This window comes from Atheta coriaria, unplaced genomic scaffold, assembly GCF_025399875.1.
Source record: "Atheta coriaria isolate IRGN ID8LTWV9N9 unplaced genomic scaffold, Caltech_Dcor_3.1 hic_scaffold_13_pilon, whole genome shotgun sequence".
Classification (NCBI taxonomy): Eukaryota; Metazoa; Arthropoda; class Insecta; order Coleoptera; family Staphylinidae; genus Dalotia; species Dalotia coriaria.
The window spans coordinates 1,323-25,470 of record NW_027045455.1 but is presented as its reverse complement, the minus strand read 5'-3'; the positions used below and the strand labels follow the sequence as shown (position 1 = coordinate 25,470).

General features: G+C 35.9%; 11 protein-coding genes and 1 long non-coding RNA gene across 15 annotated transcripts; 5 read left to right on the top strand and 7 right to left on the bottom strand.

Annotated features, from left to right (window-relative positions):
* Nucleotides 1-3,298: 3,298 nt before the first annotated feature.
* Nucleotides 3,299-5,292, bottom strand: LOC135801870 (protein tamozhennic-like). The gene is made up of 3 exons (XM_065315392.1): nt 5,222-5,292; nt 4,618-5,172; nt 3,299-4,559 (listed from the first exon to the last, which is right to left on the bottom strand). Exons 2-3 carry the CDS (start codon nt 4,954-4,956, stop codon nt 3,327-3,329), a joined length of 1,572 nt encoding a protein of 523 aa, XP_065171464.1. The 5' UTR covers nt 4,957-5,172; nt 5,222-5,292; the 3' UTR covers nt 3,299-3,326.
* A 286-nt stretch (nt 5,293-5,578) lies between these two features.
* LOC135801868 (cytochrome b-c1 complex subunit 7-like) lies at nt 5,579-6,120 on the top strand. Its single transcript, XM_065315390.1, has one exon. The coding sequence runs from the start codon at nt 5,670-5,672 to the stop codon at nt 6,018-6,020; it is 351 nt and encodes a 116-aa protein (XP_065171462.1). The 5' UTR covers nt 5,579-5,669; the 3' UTR covers nt 6,021-6,120.
* LOC135801864 (proliferating cell nuclear antigen-like) lies at nt 6,111-7,155 on the bottom strand. The gene is made up of 2 exons (XM_065315384.1): nt 6,846-7,155; nt 6,111-6,782 (listed from the first exon to the last, which is right to left on the bottom strand). Exons 1-2 carry the CDS (start codon nt 7,064-7,066, stop codon nt 6,221-6,223), a joined length of 783 nt encoding a protein of 260 aa, XP_065171456.1. The 5' UTR covers nt 7,067-7,155; the 3' UTR covers nt 6,111-6,220.
* A 178-nt stretch (nt 7,156-7,333) lies between these two features.
* Nucleotides 7,334-9,831, bottom strand: LOC135801862 (uncharacterized). Its single transcript, XM_065315382.1, has 3 exons — nt 9,642-9,831; nt 7,694-8,534; nt 7,334-7,633 (listed from the first exon to the last, which is right to left on the bottom strand). Exons 1-3 carry the CDS (start codon nt 9,777-9,779, stop codon nt 7,425-7,427), a joined length of 1,188 nt encoding a protein of 395 aa, XP_065171454.1. The 5' UTR covers nt 9,780-9,831; the 3' UTR covers nt 7,334-7,424.
* On the top strand, nt 8,703-9,453 carry LOC135801871 (uncharacterized). Its single transcript, XR_010550471.1, has 2 exons — nt 8,703-8,819; nt 8,905-9,453. It is a non-coding gene; the product is annotated as an uncharacterized lncRNA (long non-coding RNA).
* On the top strand, nt 9,820-11,804 carry LOC135801865 (LHFPL tetraspan subfamily member 2 protein). The gene is made up of 2 exons (XM_065315385.1): nt 9,820-10,149; nt 10,206-11,804. Exons 1-2 carry the CDS (start codon nt 9,888-9,890, stop codon nt 10,568-10,570), a joined length of 627 nt encoding a protein of 208 aa, XP_065171457.1. The 5' UTR covers nt 9,820-9,887; the 3' UTR covers nt 10,571-11,804.
* On the bottom strand, nt 10,643-11,327 carry LOC135801876 (UPF0585 protein CG18661-like). Its single transcript, XM_065315396.1, has 3 exons — nt 11,323-11,327; nt 10,996-11,254; nt 10,643-10,954 (listed from the first exon to the last, which is right to left on the bottom strand). The coding sequence occupies exons 1-3, from the start codon at nt 11,325-11,327 to the stop codon at nt 10,643-10,645; spliced, it is 576 nt and encodes a 191-aa protein (XP_065171468.1).
* LOC135801861 (dnaJ homolog subfamily C member 21) lies at nt 11,170-13,789 on the bottom strand. Its single transcript, XM_065315380.1, has 3 exons — nt 11,821-13,789; nt 11,323-11,370; nt 11,170-11,254 (listed from the first exon to the last, which is right to left on the bottom strand). The coding sequence occupies exon 1, from the start codon at nt 13,561-13,563 to the stop codon at nt 11,869-11,871; it is 1,695 nt and encodes a 564-aa protein (XP_065171452.1). The 5' UTR covers nt 13,564-13,789; the 3' UTR covers nt 11,170-11,254; nt 11,323-11,370; nt 11,821-11,868.
* Nucleotides 13,790-13,887: 98 nt separating this feature from the next.
* Nucleotides 13,888-15,470, bottom strand: LOC135801869 (uncharacterized). Its single transcript, XM_065315391.1, has 4 exons — nt 15,306-15,470; nt 15,095-15,230; nt 14,954-15,022; nt 13,888-14,878 (listed from the first exon to the last, which is right to left on the bottom strand). Exons 2-4 carry the CDS (start codon nt 15,144-15,146, stop codon nt 14,301-14,303), a joined length of 699 nt encoding a protein of 232 aa, XP_065171463.1. The 5' UTR covers nt 15,147-15,230; nt 15,306-15,470; the 3' UTR covers nt 13,888-14,300.
* LOC135801863 (mediator of RNA polymerase II transcription subunit 6-like) lies at nt 15,470-16,846 on the top strand. The gene is made up of 3 exons (XM_065315383.1): nt 15,470-15,701; nt 15,890-16,274; nt 16,337-16,846. The coding sequence occupies exons 2-3, from the start codon at nt 15,900-15,902 to the stop codon at nt 16,763-16,765; spliced, it is 804 nt and encodes a 267-aa protein (XP_065171455.1). The 5' UTR covers nt 15,470-15,701; nt 15,890-15,899; the 3' UTR covers nt 16,766-16,846.
* A 461-nt stretch (nt 16,847-17,307) lies between these two features.
* On the top strand, nt 17,308-19,394 carry LOC135801866 (protein max-like). Of its 4 annotated transcripts, none has more exons than XM_065315386.1 (4): nt 17,310-17,748; nt 17,888-17,950; nt 18,033-18,146; nt 18,550-19,394. In XM_065315386.1, exons 1-4 carry the CDS (start codon nt 17,710-17,712, stop codon nt 18,820-18,822), a joined length of 489 nt encoding a protein of 162 aa, XP_065171458.1. In that variant the 5' UTR covers nt 17,310-17,709; the 3' UTR covers nt 18,823-19,394. The 4 variants fall into 4 exon arrangements, with proteins under 4 accessions (XP_065171460.1, XP_065171458.1, XP_065171461.1 ...); XM_065315387.1 differs by having other exon boundaries at nt 17,312-17,748; nt 18,033-18,140; XM_065315388.1 differs by lacking the exon at nt 17,888-17,950 and having other exon boundaries at nt 17,308-17,748.
* LOC135801778 (putative glucosylceramidase 3) lies at nt 19,170-20,967 on the bottom strand. The gene is made up of 7 exons (XM_065315289.1): nt 20,848-20,967; nt 20,516-20,794; nt 20,361-20,465; nt 20,049-20,193; nt 19,917-19,990; nt 19,583-19,866; nt 19,170-19,520 (listed from the first exon to the last, which is right to left on the bottom strand). Exons 1-7 carry the CDS (start codon nt 20,965-20,967, stop codon nt 19,421-19,423), a joined length of 1,107 nt encoding a protein of 368 aa, XP_065171361.1. The 3' UTR covers nt 19,170-19,420.
* Between the last annotated feature and the right edge of the window lie 3,181 nt (nt 20,968-24,148).

Here is a 24,148-nt window from a genome sequence, read left to right as displayed (position 1 = left end):
ATCAAAGTTTCTCACTGCTATGTCAGAGTTGGAGAGTCCTTCTACACGACGCATATCTTTTCAACTTCCTAACACTTTCGAAAGTACGCTAAAATGCCCTTTAATAATAAGCATTTCTCCAAAAATTTTAAAACATTGTGTGGAAAACACCCTGTATCTCATAAATTAATTGACTTTATCAAAGTTTCTTACTGCTATGTCAGAGTTAGAGAGTTCCACTACGTGATGATCATCTTTTCAACTTCCTAGCCCTTTTGCAAGTGCCCTAAAATACCCTTTAAAAATAAGCATTTTTCAAAAAAATTAAAAACATGGTGTGGAAAACACCCTTTATCTCTTGAACTAATTGACTTATTTGATGTGTCTCACTGCTATTTCCGAGTTGGAGAGTCCTTCTATACGACGCATATTTTTTCAACTCTCTAACCCTTTTACAAGTGCCCTAAAATACCCCTCAAAAGTTGGCAATTTTGTGAAAATTTGAAAACATGATGTGGAAATCGACCTGTTTCTCGTGAACTAATTGATTTTTTTAAAGTTTCTCAACGTCATGTTAAAGTTCGAGAGTCCCTCTACACTATGCATACCTTTTTAACTTCATTAACCCTGTAGAAGTGTCCTAAAATACCCTTAGAATATCGCTGTTTTGTCCAATGAATTTTATTTTCGCTCGAACAACAGGGCCGAACTTTTTTGGTTAAAATATTTTCGGTCGAAAGACAGGGTCGAACTTTTTTGTTAAATTATTTTCGGTCGAACAACAGGGTCGAACTTTTTTGATTAAATTATTTCAGGTCAAAACATCGATGAAAAGATTTTGTCATAAAAAAGTCAAATCTTTTCTCTTTTTTATGTCCGAAATTAAAAGTTGGAATTTTCAACTTTTGTTTTCAGAATCTAAACAAACGATTAATTCTTATCAATATATCCAAGTAAGATTTCAAGTGATCTCTCTTGGTTTAGGCCCTACGATGAATTTAATTATTTCATTTATGGTAGATTTATGCAGTTTAAATTTAGCGTATATTTTTTTAATCTCAATTCAAATTACAAATATTTATTAAAATATTTTATCAATAAAGATGTTTTCTTTGATAATAAGCAATAAAAAGTATACATTTTTAATTTTCTAAAAAAATTTAATTAATTATTCAAAATTTGGCGGAGGTGCCTGACATTTTAATTAGTGTAAAAATTATTAAAACTAATAATACCATCGTGTAGAACAATCTATAGTTACGTTATTTACACAACTTCCTGATTAATAGCGCAAAGGGTTTGCCCTACAAACGCATTTACTTGAAACATGTACTTGCCGCAATACTTAAAAACTAATTATCTCGGGAACTAATGAAGATAATCAAAAACAGAAAACGGGATAACGTTCAGCATGCAATTATACATAAGATGAGATTAAAAACAAATATTTTTCGAAGTCGGAAAAATGATTTTCCGATGCGATTTTCTCGAGAACCATAAATGTTACAACGAAACTTTTTACATTTTTTTCATGTCATAACAAGGTTCTACAAAAGGGCAGATTCAATTTTTTGATTCTATAAAGTTGACAAAAACCTGTTGAAAAGAGTCAAGAGGTTACACTTACCTACTTTTTGGTCTAAAAATTCAAAATGGAGCTAGTAGAAAATGGAAAACGTTAATTGATTTCCAAGGGGATAAAAGATATGAAGTTAGTTTTCCGATAACATCAATATTTTGGAAAATGGCGGGTAAATTCAAAATTGATCAAATAAATCTACCTCACCAATTTTCCTCAAACTTTCCAAATCAATGTAAAAGAATGCCAGGAATCCATTAATCCAAGTTTGGTTCCGCTATCTTAATTAGTTTGTAAGTTATTGACCATTTTTAATTATTACATAAGTGTTGATAACTGTGAATTTTAACATGTTATATAATGTAAAATTTAATTCTACATACGAATATGAAGCCCGTTTTTCTTTATCTCTAATGGTTTTCAAGATAAGTGCGAAAAACCGGTTTATTAGTTTTCTCTATCATTTCCTAAGCAAAAAATAAAAATTGAAAACTACAACTTTTTATTACCAAATATTGAAGAACATGTGATTCTACATACTTTATCTTAATAAAATTTTGTTCTAAAATAAAGCTTTTTGATAATAATAGCCCTAGCAAAGTCTGGTTTGTCGGTATTCAAATTACATACATTTTTGTTTTAAAATTACAAATACGGCCTAAATGGTAAATGCTGGCCAAAAAAGTTACTAAAATAATCGATATAAAATTAAATTGTCTATCAGAAACTGAAAACAAAATTTAAAAATTCCAACTTTTAATTTCAAACATAAAAAAGAGAAATCTTTTGGCTTTTTTATAACAAAATCTTTTCATTAAATTTTTTTATGCATTTTTTGTAGTTTTTTAAGAAGGGCGCTATCTTGTAGAGATTTTTTTAAGGATTACGAATATGAAGTCCTTTTTCCGTAGCCCTTTTAGTTCTCGAGGTAATCGCGATTTTATCTCGCCGATTTCACGGGAAAAATTAAAGATAAAAGTTCGACCCTGTTGTTCGACCAAAACATTTTTAAGAAAATAAGTTCGACCCCGTTCTTCGACCAAAAAATATTTTAACAAAAAAGTTCGACCCTGTTGTTCAGCCGAAAATATTTTATGAAAGTAAGTTCGACCCTGTTCTTCGATCAAAAATATTTTTAGGAAAATAAGTTCAACCCTGTTCTTCGACCGAAAAAAGTTTGACTCTGTTATTCAACCAAAAATGAAACTCGACGAAATTTGTTTTTCAAATCAGTTTCTATCAAATTTGAACAAACAACCGTCACAAGGGTTGAAATTTTTACATATTATCAATTTTTACACTTCTAAAAACATGAGCCGAATGAAAACGAATGAAAACAAATGCTTTCGTGAGCGCGTTTGCGTTGAAAGTCGAATTGCGCAACAATTCGACGAACGATGGGGCTGGCTAGTCGAAGAATACGCAAAAGGGCGCAGTGAGTTGAAGCAGGCATATGACTTCGAGAAAGACGTAAACCCCCAGCCCAAAACAGAACTGAAACCATTTCCAGCCACCAGCTCTAGAATGGTTGGGTGGTTATCAGTGAGACCGGAATGTCAGCTTGAGGTGTTCGGCCCCGACTTACCCAAAGCTCGTCGGCTGCCCGTTATCTACACCGTCACAAAACTGACTGATCCTGTGTCGGACGGTTTGTAATACTGAAAATAAATTCTCTTCTTTCCACTGCTTAATAAACATTTCAACATTTTCTTTTGAAAAAAAATAATAATGCCTGTCATATAGATACTTAGGATAGTTTATTGTAACTCTAAATATAAGTAGGCGAATTATTAAGACTACTGCTACACATACTGCATATTTTCTGTCCCTTGCCATTGACATAGGTGCATTTTTCGCACTGGGTACCTCCAACCTGAAGATGCTCCTCCATTGGTTTCTTACGACTCTTCGAACACATGGCGCAAATATCTTTCTCGTTCTGATTAAGAAACGTGCAGGTCGTACAATGCCAACCCTTGGAAGTAGCTGGTTGACTTGTACTTGCAGATGGCGCTACTGCTAACTCTGCATGTCCATTGTTTTGCCTCGATTGAGCAGGCTGAGTGTTAGATGATGGCGTAGGAGCTACCGGTACCACCGGCTCAACTGATGTTTTCGCCTTGACGGGCTTATCGCTCACGTTGTCATATGTGCTATGTCTATTTTCACGTTTTTCTCGTTTACTCTCATCAGCATGTTTAGACTTTGGCCTGGCATGTGCTGTGTTTTGACTTTGAGTAAATCCCGCGTTCCCAAGATCTTTTGAATAACCTTGACTCTCTAGGTTGCGATAAACATAATCCCATGATTCATAGGTGCCTGAACCATCATCGCGTTCCGATGCGGACTTTGCCGTTGGGGCATCGTTCAAATACATCTGTCCGAGATGTTTCTGCACTTCATCCACTCGACCATCTGGCTGATCGAAGCCATCGTATTCAATCAGACGTGCAGTAGGCACAGCGGGAGCGTTGACCGTAGCATGAGAGCAGCCGCTGCCGGCAGGGTGATGCATGTGCGACATTTGCGGTTGGCTGGGATAATAGTAACCGGGATATGGCGCGTTGTGCATGTAAAAATTGCCGCAACAGGTGTGAGGCGGCATCATCGTCGATGGGCCGTACATATATTGCGGCTGTGGTGGCGGCGGAGGCTGAGTATAATACGAATGCATTGCCTTTGGACTTGGTAGCTTCTTCATATGCATCACACCGTCGATGGTTTCCTGTGGACTGCCAGCGTACATCTCGCGCATATTCAACACATCCAGCCAAGTGACATTGTACACTTGTGAAACTTCTTCCCAAATTTCTTTCAGAATCTGACATTCCACATAAGCCATGATTGAATCTAAAGAAACAGACGCCAAGCGATCCGGACACACGGGGCCGGTTAATATAAGCTGTTGATTATCCATTGGTTTATAGCCCATTTCAACAAACATTGCATCTGCCCCAACTAAATTTGACTCTACTTCATGTTTATAGAAACCAGAATACATCTAAAAATTTATATTTAAATTAGGATTGTTTATAAATAAAAATAAAATGTGCAAATACCTTTATTTGTCTGTATTCTTTCCTCCATGGTTTTGTAAGTAAATTTGCAGCATATCTACCAATTGCATCCCACCCTAATGCAGCCTTATAACCACTAAAATCAGTCATCCTAGCAGCTGACTCATGGAGCACTTTGGGTGTAGATGTGCACTCAAATTTCTGATTGTGATGAGCCTCACAAAGATAACGATGGATGTACTCCTCCAGCTTGCTTTTGTGTTTGATTTTCTCTGGACTTGCTTCCATTTCCAGGTAGCTCAAGTGCAGAGAGTTGATTTTACTCCACAACATCCCTGGGGAATACTGCTGCCTCTGGGTGTTGTTGTAATAAGTATCCATTACCATCATAAATTCGATGAAGATAGAACGTGCGATCGGCGATGCACGTCCACATTAAAACTATCTGTGGACTGTGAATGAAGCACCCAGAAGGAATTTATTTTTAGCTTACAGCTATGAACTAAAAATTATGTTTCACAATTGTGAAGAAAATAAAGGAAAACGCCATTTGAGGGTTAGTTTATGGCATTATGGATTAGTTGTAAAAACTTGCATCTAAAAGGGAACAACATTAGAGGACGGATGAGATAAAATTACTTCTCACCTTGCTCCAAGCTGCTATTGTATCTCAGAACCGAATTGTTTTTATTTTTAATGCGGAATACGTCACTAGTGTCACTAGTGTCATATGATTGTCAGTGTCAGAATCTGGGGGAAAATACAGGCAAAACAACAGTAGTACTTAAAAGTAATTTGCTGTTTTGAAAATTAAATATTTAATTAAATATATTATTTAAACTAGAATTTTATTTAAAATATACTAAATTTAAAATACTGTACTTATATACTCTCATTGTTTTTATTTATTACAAATAATTATATAGACAAAATCATTCTGTATAATATTTGGCTTCAATGCTAGTAACCAAATATAAAAAATATCCCTAAAGCTCTCGATTATTACTAACACTGTCTCATCAGTTACCTAACACACATTTCTAGCCGTTGTGGTCGCAGATTATTTCTTAACATCTCTCAAAAACCGCCTTAACATGGCTTTCCGTTCGTTAATGGCAATCCAGCGCCGCTCAATGAGCCAGAATATTACACCATTGAAGAAAATGATGTACAACTTGGCCGGTTTCAACAAATTGGGGCTCATGCGCGACGATTGCCTCTACGAGGACGAAGACGTGAAGAAGGCCCTCCTGCGCGTTCCAAAGCATATTATTGACGAGCGCAACTATCGTATCCTGCGCGCCGTTCAGCTTGACATCCAAAAAGACATTTTGCCCAAGGAGCAATGGACCAAACTTGAAGATGATGTTCTGTACCTAACCCCTCATGTGGATCAGGTAATCAAGGAACGTGAAGAACAGGAAGATTGGAACAAAAAATACTAAACAAAGTAATCTTAGCCAACTAGCAAAAGAAATTACACTCTGTAGTGTCCATTATGTAAATCTAACTTAAACCTATGAAATAAAATGTGATTTAATTATGGTTTTCAGTGTTTTATTGTATGTAAGATTACTTAATAGTATAAATAAGAATAAGTGAAGTGTGTATAAGGCACATGCTTTTGTGTAAGTTGGTGATGAGATTAGTTTTCTTCTTCTTCGATTTTCGGCGCCAAATAATAGCGAATGTAACCCAATTCAGGGACGGTGTATTCCACCACAAGTGGAACATCAGCAGACATTGAGAGTTGCACCTGCGCGGAAAGAGGTGTCGCTTTCGTGAAGGAGTTCAAGTACTGACACGCAAACGTTAACGAAACTGGGTCCTGCATTTCAATGGTAACAGATTCTTCTTCCTTCTCAAAGTTGCTGGTTTGAGCAAGTTTAACATTGGCACTGCCAATGTCACCACTAGATGAGAACTTGACACCTTCCTTTGTGCATGAAATCACAATTGATTCACCGAATTGCGCCAGATCGCGACAAATGCGCGCAAATTCAACGGACGGCATGCGAATCACACAGGAGAAATCAGTCTCAGGAATACCCAAGTGTTCCTGGTCCAAGTTCATCAGTTTCATCTCATAATCTGAGATTTTGTCTTGTTTCTTTGACTCAAACATGAAGGTGACCATATCTGCATCATCCTGTGCCTTAATTGTAACTGTGTCGTCGTTGTTTGCACATTTGAGAATTTTGACCATACTGTTTAAAGAACAATTTAAAAACGTTAGGAAAAACGATTAATTATTCTGTGGAAAGAAATACCTTGAAAGATTCATGCCCATTGTAATGTTCCTATCGCAGCGGTATTTATCGAAGCCATCGGATTTAAGGGTGAGCGAAACGAGAGAAACGTGCGAGTTGTCCATGGCTTGAAGTTGGATGCCGGTATCGGAGCAGTCGAAAGATGCATCGTTCAGCAAGTCTTTGATGGCTTCGAGGACCTTCTTCAGTGTAACACTATTAATCAGACGTGCTTCAAACATTTTGAGTGATTTAAATTATTTAAACACAACAGACAATCACGAGAATCACAACAGAAACGTTGTACGCAGCACGAACGTTAACAGTAAAATGGCGCAAAATCGAAAAGTTGAGCGGTTAAGCAAAAGGCCGCGCAGAAACGGCGGGAAATTCTAGGGACATTTGGTTCTTGTAGCCATTTCGTTGCAAAAGTAAGAAGAATTAATTCAAATACATTACTTAAAACTAATAACATCTATCTTATCCTCCCGAGGAATAAAATATGTACGTATAACAATAATAATATAATTACTAATGTGTAATTTGTGTTGCCCACGTTAAACATTGAATCTTTTAGGTTTTGGTTTTGATTTCACAATTTTAAAGTAACGAAGATTTGGCTCTTGAAATTCTAGCTGTAGTCCGTTGATTCGGACTACTTAAACGCTTAATAATCTCTTCTTCTAAATCAGGAAACGTCTGCTGACTTTCAAATACAACTCGTTGTAAACCGCCAAATTTCAAATGTGTCTTTTGATAATTGATCTTCTCAATAAGATCCTCCAAAACATTTCTTGTAATGCCATTATCTGCAATAATTATGAGATAAATTTTCAAAAATTTACTCTGTACAGTAATTTAAAACTCACATGCAATGTTAAGATACGTCAGAGAATTATTTCCGCTACAAAATAATTGGCCATCCTTCACGAGTGAATCAGTAATAAATGGATGATTGAATTGATTCGCAGCATTTACAGGATCATGCGAAATAAATCCGAATTTATCCGGTGATACTGATGACGACTTAAATGCTTCAGTTTTAGACGAAGGAAAATGTGTCTGCATTAATTGTTTGAAACGCAATTTTCTCTTTTGAAATGTTTCATGAAGATGCAGTTTGAAACAAGAGAATACTTCCAGTAAACCAAGTAGTCCTGTTTCTGAAATACCATTTTCGGAAATATTTAACGCCTGTAGGGCTCGATTCGTACGCAAAATTTGTGCTATCCAGGCGCATCCAACGTCGCCCAAATGATTGCACCCCAGATTAAGACTCACCAAATTTCGTGTGTATTTATCAGGAATGTGCAACTCGTTATAGAACAGTTGGCAGACAGATGGTCCCAACTTACATAATTGTACGCTGTACACTTTCAAATTCGTGCTGCGATGAAGTAAGTGGTGAGATTTTTTACCGAATTCATTTCTATTTGGATTCCCGTTCAAAGATAAACGAACAATTTGATGGTTTTCTTGAAGAATCATATGAATGAAAACCACTTGATCGTAGCTGAGATCACAGAATTCAAAACGCAGTTCAGTGAGATAAGGAAAAGTTGGTAGGAGCTGTTGAAGAGTGAGAAGTCCTTCATCTTCTAACGAATTTAATTTGTATTTTATTGCTCGAGGACTACCTTCATTTGTAAAGGTAAAATGGACTTGAGTTTGATTTGGTGCGACTGGAAAATCTGGTTGATAACGTTCACCCTGGCAACGAAATTTGAATTACGTTTGGTAAAATCATTATAGTAATTTGTCATGGTCAATTTCACTTTATTAAGTAATTTAAATAAGCTTATGATCTGTTTTGTAAATGAATAATTTCATCATTTATGTGTATTTATGCAAATTATTATAAATTTGTTTGCTTTGTAACTATTATAAAAGCGCGGAACACTCAGAATCCATGCTTTTATTTGTTATATCATAACATTTTAACATTTTGCTAAACTAATGAAGTCTGCAGTTGTTATTTTTTGTCTTGTTGTCCTAGTAAGTCATAACAATTGATAGTAATTAATATATATTGGGCTGCAAAAACAGTAAATGTAAATGTTATGTTGTTCTTCCTTTATAGATCATTGGGAATGATTCCCTGGTTAAAGCATCCGAATATGTGGAATGTTCGAAGAAAGAATGGAAGAGTTTATTCGCCGGTATTTCATACATAAATAATATGCGTGATTGCTTGGAACATATGACCGATATACAAGATATTCTGGATACACTTGAAAACTAGAGGAAGAGGTTCATCAATACAATGCTTTCTTCGAAAAAGAGCATGATGATGAAGCAAAGTACGATCGACTTAATCAATATGGCGCACAAGTTAACAACACTAACTTTGATATCAAATCAATGGTTGCTGAATTGGATAATTCCGAGGTAAACAAATGTTTTGAACTGGAAGTGAAGAAAGCTGATAATGGAATTGGTAAAGCTCGTCATTGCAAAGATTGATAAAATTAGTAACTTAATAATTGCATAATTAAACGTAGGTTTAACTTGAGATTAGTAAATTTGGTGGATTTGAAAATTTTATAAATAAAATCAAAAGTACCTATATAACTCTTGTTTGCTTTTTTTCAAAGAAGTTAGATGACCCAATATACACATGTTTACTGTTTACATGGCCGGGCGTCCAACCCGTGCTCCATAAGTTCACACCGCAGAATAAAAAACATGAATCTCTATTAATACCACAAATGCTCTACCTCAAATCAACAATGATGTAAAAGACGTCCCGCACCTACCTCCAACACAATTCACTTCATTTACCACACAAAAGGTAACTACATTACAAACTAAACTTACATCAATAAATATCTTGGGAAGTTGAGCAGCATTCTCTTCTAAAGCCGTTTTAAACCAGTTCATGCATTGAATAACATACTGATTGTTGCTTAGATGTTTCTTTTTCCGATGTATGCTTGTTGTTGATTTTGCAGTCATGTTTCAGTGGTATTACCACTAATATGAGAGGTGTGTTCTATATGTTACAGAAGACTGAAATTATCAAACACAAGACTTGATTGAAAAAGGAAAACCTTTCAAATCACAATGTGGTATGTCATAGTGACGTGCCGTACGTTATCATGGACTCTCACCAGCCTCCTATCAAGCATGATAATGCTAAGTGCATTGCTTAGTCCACAATGGCTGCTTGGAAAGGGTGAAAATTCAATTGGTGTTTACACAAGATGCATGGAAAAGCAGCGCACGAATATGTTACAATGCACGACACTAGCAACACGCGGTTTGGCAACTGATGCAGAAGTATTTCCAACTGAATGGAAAATTGCGACTGTTTTCATATCAATTGGTAGGTAATTTTTACATTACTGTAATTAATATTCTAAATATTTAATAATATTTTAGGTTTGACAATCATGTTTGTTTCGGTAGTCATGAGTTTTGCAGCTTGTTGCTTCCAAAGCATTTTTAAAAAGTCCTTGTTTACCACCACTGGTGCAGCACAGACCATCGCGGGAATCTTTTACATTTTAGCTCTCACTCTGCATCCTATGGCTTGGAATGCAACCAGAGTTGTAAAACTCTGTGATAATTCATCACCTTTTTATCCTGGCCATTGCGCGATCGGTTTAGGTTTGTGGTTGGCTCTAGCAGGAACAGGTTTGACTTTCCTCGCAGCAATGCTCTCTATGCCGGCGGACAAATCCACCAACAGCGATAAAGTCCAGGATCGCATCTATGAAGGTCACAGCTTAATTTGTTTGCTATAAACTCACAAAACTGGTACGCATTTGAGCATCAACATAATAATTTATTCATATAAGTTAGTTTATCAGATCAATTTACTTCTTCTGCCATATGAGACATTTGTTATTACTGGGCAAATCGCATTTATCAATCAAAATCAATCCGTTTGTTGCGGCCAGTTTTTCCAAATCGGAAATATCGCGTAATCCCCAGTCAGGGTTTCTCGACTTTAAACTTTCATCGAAATCCACGTTGCTTTCCGGTTTGATAATTCCATTTTCGGCGTACGGGCCGTACATAGCCATCAAACCCTTGGGATATAATAATTTACCCGCAGCGCGAAACAGTCCAAGAGTACATGCCCACTCGGAAATATGAATCATATTAATATTAATGATATAATCATACTTTTACACGCCAATGGCCATGTAGCAACATCAGCGGTTACATTGATCAACGCCGGCGGTTTTACGTTCTTCTTCGGCAAGTCATCAGCATAAGCTTGAATACTTTTAAACAAAGCATCTTCGAATTCCGACGGGTGAAAAACTAGATTAGGAAACGCTTTGGCAAAGTAGGCGGCGTGTTGTCCTGTACCGGATGCTATCTCCAAAACGTCGCCGGGACGAGAAGAGTCGAAATGTTTTTTGAGGACGTCCAGAATGTAGATCTTATTGCGCTCGGCTGAAGGGTAATTGATTTTTTCACTGTTTCAACAAAAATAATAACAATAGTCATATTTCTAAAGATAGAAAGCAAAAATATATGAAATTACCTCATTTTTGATAAATGGCGTAAACCGAATCTCAAGAAATGTCGCATTCTGAAACAAATAGACTTGCAAGTGCCAAAAATAAGTGACTTATAAAACTAAACAACTCGTAACTGTATTCCATATGTATACTCTTCATTTATACGTGTTTATATTTGATAATAACATAAATTAGATATTAAAATATCTAAAATGTCATGAGTACTTAGTACGACTAAAGCGCCATGAATTAAAAGCAGCGCAGGGCATGAAAAATTGATTTTTATTGTGAAATTTTGCATATTTGCCATTTTTCAAGTACCTACGCTGTTATTATAGTATAAACTATGCTTTATCAAATATTTTGTGTTAAGTTAAGGTGCTAAATCAGTAATCTCACTGCCATTCATCATTTATAATAATGATTTTTATATCTGTACACATTTATACACAATTTTGTACGTTTTATATTGTGATTGATACATATTATATCTATGTGTCTTCAATTTTAGTTTAACTTACAGCCGTCGTTCTCCTTTGACTTCGTAAACTCATTTTTAATCACTATCGTCAACACGTTTCTTTGCGTTTGCTCTTTTTCGTCTTCCCCTTGTCTTTTATCATCTCTTTCATCTTTGTTTTGTCTTCAGGTGCTATGTACACGCCATGTCCTGTCTTTTTCAAGTGGTCAAATAGTTTATTCTTTGATGTGAATACATTTTTGCATGTTACACATGTGTGTTCAATATCAATTGCATTTCCTTTGTTTATTTCTAGGTCTATAGATGGAGTTGGTTTAGATTTTTTGTCTTTTCGTCGTTTGGATCTCTTTGATGCTGCTTTTCCGTTTGTAATCTCACTGGTATCATCGTCCGCATCACCATCTGGTCCTTCTGCAGTAGGATTTTCTTCTAAATTTGGTTGTGTTTCTATTTTGGATGATTCTACTTCTGTATGATTGGTTTTTCGTTTTGTTTTTCTTGCAGTTTCTAAGTCAGACAAGTCTACAGATTCATCATCGGAATTGATTTGAATTGTTCTAATTTGTTTGCTCTTTTTATTCTTCTTTTTCTTGGTTTTTATTACTTCCTCTTCTAATTCTTCAAGTTCTTCACTATTTAAATCAGAAAGATTCCCATTGGATAAATTTCCATTAGTAACACCATCGCTTTTCACTGCTGCATGTTCTGAATTATCACTTTTTAATTCAGCATCCATGAGGCTTCCATCATTGGATAAATCTTCTTCATCATCTATAGTCTCAAACTCTTCATCTTCTTCCAACATTTCTTCTCTGAGTCTCTCAATATTTTCCTTGTGTTTCTTACTGCTTTCATGATTGGCAAAGGCTTTAGGTGTTTTGAATACTTTATTACAAGCCACACAGTACAAATCATCCAACTCTTCTTCACTTTCATCTTTATCATCAAACTCCTCAGCTAATTGCTTCTCAATATTTGCTAGTTCCTCTTGAACATTGTCAAATTTACTCCATTCACCTTGCACTTCTTTTTTACTCTCTGCTCTTCTTTCTCTCCTTGCTTGTGATGCTTGTTCTGCAGCTTTCAATTTATTTTCTTTTGCTTTTTGCTCTAGAAATTTCACATTTGCTTGAACTCTCTTATCTCTTTTTCTTACAAATGCAACTAAATTACGCACTTCGTCATTGCGTTCCTTCTTCGCTTTCGCCCGCACCTTTTTATTTTCTTTTTCGATGAGTTTAATAATGCGGCGTTCTCTTGTTTCTTTAATATCATATGGATCCAGCCATACATAACTCCTTTTTGTACTGTATGACATCCAATAAGCATAGAAAGGTCTAACAAACATTTCATAATCACTCTCTGCACTACCAAACATAGGAATAGTAGTAAATTCCTCTTTGTTATCCATATGCTCCATGTCTTCTTTAGCAATCTGTTCAAACACATTTCTATAAACTGTATAGAAACCAGCATCATCATCTCCAAAGCCCTTGTAACAAGAAGATGTAAAATACTGGAATACATCTAGGCAATTATCCTCAAAGTCCTTGTTGGATCCATGCAGAATTTGCTCTCTGTGATTGTCATACCATGCGCGTTCTTGTCGATCACTGAGCACTTCATATGCTTGCTGTACTAACTGAAACTGCTCCTTTGCTTCATCTGGATTGGAAAGATTTTTGTCTGGATGCCATCGCAGTGCGAGTTTCTTGTAGGCGCTCTTGATGTCGGCGTCTTCAACGTCTCGTGGAACATTCAGCACCTCGTAATAGCACCGCATGTCGACCACGGGCTAGCACTAATTCAAAGGAAAGCTGGCAGCGAATACTGGGTATTGACGAGCAGCGGGAATGAAATATGTGCGCGCATTCGCGAGTCAATCAAAAGGCGAGTTATTTTCGTCACGTTGTGAAATTGGCAAAGCGCTTCATAGCATTTTAACTCTGAATCTTACCAATTCTTGTGTGATGTGCGGATTTAGCACGACATTACGTCGAGTTAGATGTAAGGTTAGAATTTACATGGATTTTTGATGATCCACTAGAAATTTTGGAATCAAATGTTGCGCAAGATGTTTGAAGTTAGGCTAAATCCAAACAAAGTATGAAATAATCAATTTATTCTCTTTTAAAATTGCTACTGTATTTTATGATAATTATGTATTTTCAATTTCTATTTCTATTGTCTCTACAATATTTGAAACTGGTGAATTTAAACCTGAATTTTCCACCATTTGTGAAATATACTTATTTACAGTTTTCATACATGGCAGTGGTAGAATTTTGGTTTCTCTAAGAAAATTGTAAAACGATGGCGATCTCATACTCATCTGCATGGAAAGATTTAACCATTCCTCACTATATCGATGTCCGCTGGTGTCTTTCTTTGAAGCAGCCGAAATAATCTCTGTTACTGCTAATCTCTCAGATGCGCTCATATTCAGAGCGTTGCACTTTGTTTCGATAGATTCCTTTCGAATAGACGCAATTTCTTCTTTGGCTGCAGTTAAAGCATTTGTTAGGGATTCCACTTGCATTTTGGCTCGAGCTTTTGTCGGCGTTCAGACAAAATATCCTTGCGTAACTTTATAAGTCTTAACTTTTCAATGGTGTCTTTTGAGTGTCGATTTTCCTCATCGATATTTGCATACTTTTGTTTCAAGTTGTGCACTAATCTACAGCAGAATATACAGTACTTAGTTGTGGCAAGCAGAGTGCAATTTTTATGCCGCCATGTTTCAAAACTATCTTTGTATGCTTTGTTATCGGATAAGTGTCCAATGTGGTCATTTTCCAAACCTATGCAAACGCGCTGATTTTCAAAATGAGTTAAGATGTGTACTAAAGATTTAACGTCACATAACACGCTCGGACATTTCTTGGATGCCAATGATACAGGTTTATTATGTATAAAGTACTGAATATTACGATTTGCATCGATAAGAACGCATTTATCAACATAGGGAACATCAGTGCACTTTACATGCGTAAAATATAATCGTTCCCCTGCTCCTGATGTTAAATCAATCACATTCCACATTGTCGGTAATGTTATTGTGGATTGAAGCGTTGGTGGACCATTAATTGTACTTATACCTGAAATAATTCTGATTATTTATTATTTTCTGAATTATTTATCTCAGAAGAGAAGAACAGATAACAATAACTTACAAGCACTGCTTATTACAGTTAATTTGGCGGAGTAATCAATTAAACTGGACTGGTCGGTAGTTGATTCACCTAAAATTTAAACATTTGAATAGTTTAATCTTTAATCTTTTAGATATAAATATTAAATAGTTTTATTTATACCTGCAGCATAATTGTGATCTGAGATTTCCTCTGATAGTTCATGCATGTCCATCTCCAATAAATTTGATGAATCAAATAAATACTTGGATGGCACAGCGGATATACTTAAACGTGGTCTTTTAGTATTTTCATGTAACTAAAACAAGAAATGTTCAGAATCCAATTTTTGAAATTACTACTGTGAAATACTTATATTCTATGATCTACGTACCTCAGATTCAATTTTTGGAGTGAGAATATCCTTATCTTCAAAGTGTTTTTCACAAACAAACTGCCTAGAGCCTAGACATTCAATCTCAGGAATAACATTAATCCATTTTTGCCGCAGAGATTTATCCAATGGTACATGAAATAATGATATACGTGATTTATCATTGCTTTTCTGCTACCGGTATCACAATTTTTAACAACACAGCACCTTGGCATTCTGCAAACTTCTCTTTAACTGACTTTACAAATAAATTATTTTGCAGTTTACACCCTAGGGACACAATAATACGCTTCAAAACAAGCTAAAACTCTTTTGTCCCGTTTGTTTACAAATTTATCAAGCAAGTGAGGTTATTGTCACTTGCCTCAGCTGGTTTGGGAAGCCGAGTGAATTCTGGTAATGTTTTTACAATATTTTTGTTTTTATTTATATTTAATTAAAAAGTAAACTGGAATATCTATTCTGTTAGATCCTTGCATTGAAATTAGTTATATTTGCACTGTTAAATAGTAAAAACAAAGTATTTCATAACCATACAAAGTCATGTTTTACAAATCAATAAATATCATTTTATTTGATTGCAGTTTATCAAAAATGATGCCTGGAAGAATGAATCTCGGGACCGGAATTCCGGACAACCCGCTAAGCCTCTCATGGCATGACTCTGCTTGGATCCCAGCATTAAACACCACCAATGTAATGGATTACTTCTCAGAAAGATCAAATCCATTCTTTGATAGAACATGCAATAATGAAATAGTTAAAATGCAGCGTTTAAATCCGGACCAGCTACAGAACATGACTGGATTAGAATATGTGCTTCTGCATGTGCAGGAACCAATTTTATATGTCATCAGAAAACAACACAGACACAGTTCTCAACAAGCTACACCAATTGCAGACTATTATATTATTGCTGGTGTAATTTACCAAGCCCCAGATCTTGCTAGTGTATTAAATTCACGCCTTGTGAGTATTTCAATCAAAATAATACTCCATTCTCATATTTATAACTTTTACATTTGTTTTAGTTGTCATTTGTCCACCATTTACAATCATCATTTGAAGAAGCATCTAGTTTCTCGCGTTATCACCCCAGCAAAGGATATTCATGGGATTTCAAGTCACAAAGACTTAATGTTGAGAAAGCAAAGAAAGAAGAAAAGCCCAGGGAAGAACCTAGTTCGCTCTTTCAAAGACAACGCGTTGATATGCTTCTTGTGGAATTAAGCAAAAAGTTCCCGCTGCCGACGCCATCACAAATCAAAGCGCAGGCGCAGCAACAAGGCACTGGTTCCACAGCAGGCACGACACCTGGAGGTGCAGCTCCTGGCACAGCACAAGTAAAAGTCGAACAACAAGAAAATGGAAATGTATCCGATGGAAAAGATATGAAAAACGCACAGGTTAAAGACGAGAAAATCAAACCGCCACCCGAAAAGAAGCAGAGAATTAATTAGATAGTATTTGTAAGATCAATTTAAGGCATTACATATTTATAACAACAAGTATTCAATAATGAATTACTGTTTGAGCATAAATCACGTGTTCACCCCCTCACGTTTTATAAACGAGCACGTGCGAGCTACAAGTGTGGCCACACGGGAGTATAATAATCGTTCACAGCCTTGTCAGCGGCTGAATTGATTGCAACGCAAACCAGTCGCGAGCGTTACAAGTCTATAAATAGAAGAAACGCGTATACAGTCGTTGACTGACATTTGGGACACGCGGATTGCACCCCCTGTTGACTTGCAATTGATATTAGATTAATATTGTGGTATTTATGGCTACATAACAATGTTTCAAAATTTCCGTTTTGGATTCAATGTGCAGAACAAGATCATGCAACTCTCAAACAAAGACATCGTTTCTCGACGGCGTTGGTCGTAAATATTCGGAATCAATGCGAGCTCAGTTGCACGCAAGTTGATTGCATTTGTTGTCTCTTTTGTAATGCACGTAATCTACACTTGCGATCAGGACAACAGCAGTTGTGCGCATGCGCAGCAAGTCACGGGCACGTTGTAGCGTGACGGGTCACACTTCAGCACTGCTACTCATTCTCACGTATTTTAGCTGCACTTCGATTGTGTGTAGAGTGTGAAACTGTAAGGGCGCATTGCATTGGTCCCGAGGCATACAAAATACGCGTACATAGCAACGTACTGCGTGCGGATATCACTATCCGCACTCGTTGCTTTTCGTCGTCGAGCGCGTACCACGGAGTGAATAATTTCGCGTCGCGCTTATCGCGATCTAGTCGAAGTGTACGTCGCCCGCTGGAAAAACATTTGAATACCCTTGGTTGATCCGTCCACGCCTGGGCTACACCAAGCCAACGACGACGAGTAAACCGTACAATCCCTGCAGCAAGACGGGCGTGCACGACATCCTGGACGCGATGAGCGATGATGATCGGGACATCGATGTTGACAGTGATGTAAGTACATTGCTTCACAATGCTTATTCGCTTTTTTCTTCTTCCGTAACGATTAGTAATTAGAGATCGCCTTTTGCTTTGAGCGCTTTTCGTATTATTTTCAACTTGTTGAATTTCTAATATTTCTACGAATGAACAGGATGGGGAAGATTCTGATTCAAGGCAGTTACGGCAAGGTGGAGGCAACCAATACTATTCACAGGTGTGTATCGAGTGCTGCTCATTTGGTTGCCTGCACTTCCATGCAACGCTGTTCTAATTGCCGTCATTTCTGGTCTTTGCAGGCGGATAAGCGGGCCCATCACAACGCGCTGGAGAGGAAGCGAAGGGATCACATCAAGGACAGTTTTAGTAGCCTAAGAGATTCCGTGCCCGCTCTCAATGGTGAAAAAGTAAGTGTACGTCACATTTTTGAATACATCTTACAAACTTACATTTTAAATAATTTGTTGACTTTTTTCCATGTGGAGCCCATGGCGATTGTTATATTTATTCTATTCAAACAATTATGATTTCTAATAGTTTGTTTTGTATTAATTTAGTGTAGAATTAATTAGTAATCAGGTTGTTTGCTTTATTTCTCAATATATTCGATGATAGAGCAAATTTATTGTCAATATATTGAGAAAAAGTCGCTTTAGAAATCTGTGTTTGTGGTTGTTAACCAATAATACAATATCCCGCGGTAACAGTAGATTTTTAAGGTAATAGTAACCGCGGGATTATTGTATTTAGCTGTAGAGCAAGTCAGGTATACCGCATTTGATTGACATTTGTAATTTATGTGGATGTTATTTTTAGGCGAGTCGCGCACAAATTCTGAAAAAGGCCGCTGAATACATTCAGCACATGCGAACGCGTAACTCCGGCCACCAGCAGGACATCGAAGACCTACGAAGGCAGAATATTCTACTAGAGTCGCAGATACGCAAGTTAGAAAAGGCCAAATCGACGGGAACATTCATCGATGGCGACCTTAAGAACGAGTACGCAGAATCGGAGTCGGACACGTCCGACATGGAGGATTCAGCCAATCAAAAACAGGCGAAGAAGATGAAGATTGCTTATCACTAGCCGACCGGCGGCTGTAACAACGCGTAGACGCAACCGAGTACTCTTGCAGGCGTTCGGGAGTATTGCGGGTTGCGTCCTACGTCAGCCGCCGCTACCTGCGTCACTAATCTACAAGCAAACGAGTATCATGGCTGCAGGATACTGCAAGTACAACTTACTCAACTTGATTACTGTGTCGTGCAATGAGCAGTATTTCACCACGTAGCTAGGTAAACAAATGAAACAAAAAAAGTTAAACGAGCAAAGTGCAAATACTTCATCGGCTACTCTTCGTATTGCGCGGGCGACGAGTCACAATGATGTTGAATAAAAATTTTGTTTTAGTCAAAATTGATTTTTAAAGAATATGATCGGAATAGAAATATATTTATATTTATCTGTTTTGTTTTGGTTTGACGATGACAACGGCTACTGAAATTCAACGCGCAAAAGAGACTTTAAGTTATTTAGTGAAATCATGTAAATGTTACGTTTCATTTTCTGTATCTCTCTCGTATCTCGTCAAAACACTTATTTTTGTTATGTATAGCGTGTAAGCATAAGTTTGATGTAATAAATTATACAAGTTTTAATGTCTTGTTGCCGTAGATTTGCTGGATTACCAGTAGACGAGTGAACTGATCGATTTTGCACGAATCTTGACTGTTGCACAACCATTTAGCAGGTCTTTGATGTTGAGATTAACATTATCTTCGGACCTGGAGTTAATATTTTGTGATTACCGGTTTAATTTTAATTTTGCTTTTTATGTATTTCTTACTTGTTGTAGATTATTAATACTATTCCGTTGTCCGGACGTTTATATGCCAAAACTCTGATTCTTTTGTTATGTAAGGCAGTTTCAACAGAAATACGGAGGGATCCGCGCGATAAGAACTTGGAAAAATGGCCCATGATGTAGTAGGTTGGCTGTTTATAGAATTCATCAGCATCAGAATTGATTATTATCGTCGAATCTGCGTGAAAATGCGTGTAGACTGGTCCACCGTACATATCAAGAGCGATATTCCAGTCTATCCATCCAGCTGCACCGTATTCTAAGTCCTGAAAATGTATATTTTTTAAATTATCTTCTCTGTTGTTATGCAATTTACATCGAAGATGTCATCAGCGTAACGTTCAGCTCGAGACCATGATCCTAGTTCGACAGATGGAAATTGTAAGAAACCTATGAATGAAAGGTAAAATTGTTATTTTGGAAAGTTTACATGCCATTGTAAAATTACCATTTGTTGCCTCGGTGCCTATGATAAACAAATCCTTTTTCGGTGTTTTTGCGAAGTTTAAGAAAGCTTTTGGTGTTATTTTGTTTAAGTACCAGTGCACACCAACGCCATCTACGTAGGAAAGGGCTTGGTCGTCACGAAAAAACTAAAAAGTTGTTAAATGATCAAAAAGGGACAAAATATGACTAAAATACGCTTATTATTTGGTAGTTGTCATTTTGGAACATTAAAAGCTCTTCAAAATTAAGTTCTAAACTCAAACTTTGACAAGATAGTGAAAAATTGGTGAATTTCTATACATTACCTTAGTTAAACGTGGTAAAATATCTTCTGATCATCATGAATGATAATTTTGGTAGCGTTGAATTGCTTTGAACTTCTTATCGTGGGTCCCAGGTTTTTACGCACCCATCTTGCCTAAAACCGACTTAATAGTAAATGTTATTACTAAATAACTAGTTACATACAACATCTGCCATGAACCATCCTAGAATAGGTAACGGAAAGGGCCAAAAGCCATTCCACGGTTCATTTCCAGTAGTAATGCCCCAAACATTTACGCCAGCCTCTGAATACTTCTCTAAAAACTTGATATAATAATCAGCATAGGTTTGGTAGTACTTGTGTTTTAAAACGCCCATAAATGCGTAGTTATCATTTGATTTCATCCAAAATGGGCACGTCCATGGAGATGCAATGATATTTAATTGTGGATTTAGTTCTAAAGCTTTGCGAAGAACAGGAATCTAAAAATAATTATTTAAGTAATATTTTATTTGATTTAAATTGTTTTACTAGCTTTTAACTTGTAATCTTCTTCTTTTAATGCAAAATGTTCCAGTTTATTATCGTCTACAATCTCTGCATAACTATAAGGTCCTCTTGAAAAATCAGTCGCACCCATTGGTATTCGTCCCATACTATATTCAATCCCAGTAGGAGAATAGTAACTTTCAATTAACCGAGTTTTAGCATCTTCGCTTAGTTTTTGTATGTTTAATCCTGCAGAATCGGTTATACTACCTCCAAAACCCAATATTTCATCTTTCAAGTTTAAAAATCTAACGTCTATTGTTATATTTGTTTGGGAACAAACGGTGGTTGAGGAAAAATGGCCATGTTGTCGTAAAAACCGCAATCCGGAAGATGTTGACGTATATAAATGAAATTTTCCTTTAGATATTGGTGTTATTTGCGGTATTTCATCGCAATATGTAGCATTGCATCTGCAAACGATGCTGTCGGAGTCAAAACGCATCGCGATACATTTTCCCATGACTAAGCAATAAACACAGCGATAAATAATTAACTGTTGAACAATAAATAACAAAGCATGAAATCTTCGTGACTTACCTGATGGTAATATATCCAAAATAATGAAACATATTAAAATATATACACAAAATTTCATTTTAAACATATTTTTGTTCATTTGAAACTTAATTCTTGTTCTATTGGTGCACCAACTTGAATATTGGCTTAAACATTATTAAATTGTGCACTACGTTTTATTTTACAACTTCTGTGTTATTTTTGAGTGAGTTTAAGGTCACTTTAGCACATATTTCAAAATTGTACGTTCAACGGTGCACTTTTGAAATCACATCACATATTGCTATTAATAACGCAATATTAACTTAATTCATTAGTTAAATAATTAAAACATTTGCCAAAATCCATTAACTATCGAAATAACCATCAAGGTGATGCTCAAGGCAAGAACTAACATTCAATATGTATTCGCAGGTACTTGTAATGTTTGATAAGTACACTTAAGTTAAGACGGACGTAAATGTTTCGTTGTGTATGAATATGTATATATTGCTAGATTAAACGTACACTTTGCAAGCACTTTTAACTGATGATGGTCGTTAGCATACACTGTAACGTGCAAAATATGCACATGGCGAAAAAATGCCAAAACTTTCTAAACACTCGTCTTCGCGTCCATTTTTCTCACGTGCGATGAATGCACTCGTGCGCTATGCGCTTAGATGGAACGTGTGTGGATGAGGTGAAGATTCATTAATCAATCGACAAATTCATCTTCCTGCTTTCGGCGGTCACGACGTGTGGGTTTAATACCCTGCGGAAAGAATACCGAAATGCCACAAACAATTGAAACCAGTTGCTGGTGATTTGACTGCGATTAGAATTTCATCGCATGAAATACTTGATTGTTGTTGAATAGAAACTTGCTGCACATTGATGGCATTTCGTAGTTTATAGAAAACGTTTAAGTTGTGTTATGCGTTGAATTATATTGCGTGATAAGAAATTATAGACATAGCGACCTAATTTTGTATTTAATATGCAATATTGATAACGAAAGAGAAATATATTTGATTTTTACTAGAAAAAGGAAGTTAACAAACTTGTAAAATAGATAATTAGGGTTTTTGGCGTCCGAAACCATGATAGGACATATAAAATCATTAAAAATATTTATTTTGGTATAATTTATATTAAAAAATCTTAAAGAAATATTTTTTATTGAAAGTTTTGCAAAATATTCTGCATACTGCGATTAATATTACCTGTTTGTTGTTTGTTTAAACTTCACACATATCACATAATATCACATATCACAATTTCATTAACTATGCAAACACATTCATCAAATTATAACCAATTTGCTTATATCTCCGCTTTCTGTGGCATTAGTCCTCTACAATTCACTATCAAAAATGAGCACATCAAAAACTTGCTTCTTTCTGAAGCAATGGCTCCGTTGGTTGTTAATATTTCCACACTACAATACAAAAACCGAATTATTTGAGTACCGTCAATATAAATTCGTGTTTCTCTTATTACTTTTGGGTCTACTTGCAGTAATCAAACAAGCAGCAAAGCATATTTATCTTATCCCATGTTCTATGTATGAAATTTTTGGAGAAGTTTTAATATTTTTGGTAATGCTTAATCACATTTTAACAAACACTCCGCAGAAAACCCAACAACTAAACAAGTTATTTCAATACATGGAGAAACTGGACTATGACCAAAAGAGCAAAGATTCCCACATGAAATGTTTCTGTTTATTTTGGTTTACCTTTTCTGTTTTTGGAATTATTTGGACTGCTCTGGTTTTGATTCGAAATGAATCTCCATCAATCGTCTTTCAACGAGGTGTGGAAGTTTATATAGTGTACTACATGGAGGCAATGGTAGTTTGGCGAAATGTCCTTTGCATCAAAATGAAACGCCAACTTGAAGGACTAAACACACAGTTAAAAAGTATTGATTTACATCAGAGTGGTACCAATGAAAGATATGATTTACTGGATCAATTGACCACTCATCATAATATTATTATGAACTGGGTTGATGTTTATAATCAACTTTTGGGCTGTCCAATTTTTTTAGTTAAAGTGTTTGAATCTTATCACGTTTTGGCGGTTTTGGACATTTGTTTAAGCAAGTATATGAAAAATTCTACGATGGATCACACAGCTTTAATGATGCATATTATGAATATCTATATAGTTGTAAGATAATATTTTGAATCACAAAATATCATTATTGTTTAACATTCGAATAAAAATTATTTTTTTAGGCTCAGGTTTTTATCACTGCAAATATTTGCGAGACGTTTAGCAATGAAGGGCGTAAAACAGTGTGTATTGCAAATAATTTAATGTTGGATTGCGACTCTAAGTATTTTATAACAAAGAAGAAGTTGGAGTTCTTGTGGGAACAAGCGAGTGACCGATGCCCCAAGTTTTCAGCATGGGGATTTTTGATGTGAATCATGCGTTGATTTTACATTTTAAATTTGACCATGTTATTGACGTATGTTATCGTTATTATTCAGACACATCAAGCTTAGGAAGACGTTGAGTTAGGATAATATACATGTTTTTTTGTAGAATATGTGACATTCATGTGACAATTAATTTTTATTTCTATACATTAGTTAGAATATAATAAATTCCTTGTAATATCTAACGTATATATAATTAATACAGGAAATACATTTTTCTTGCATATGACCTAAATACTAAAGTAATGTAAACAAAATAGATAAATCTTTATCATTCCAACAATAAAAAAACATTCTACGTCATATAAAAGCTCATGTTTATCAATACAAACAAAAA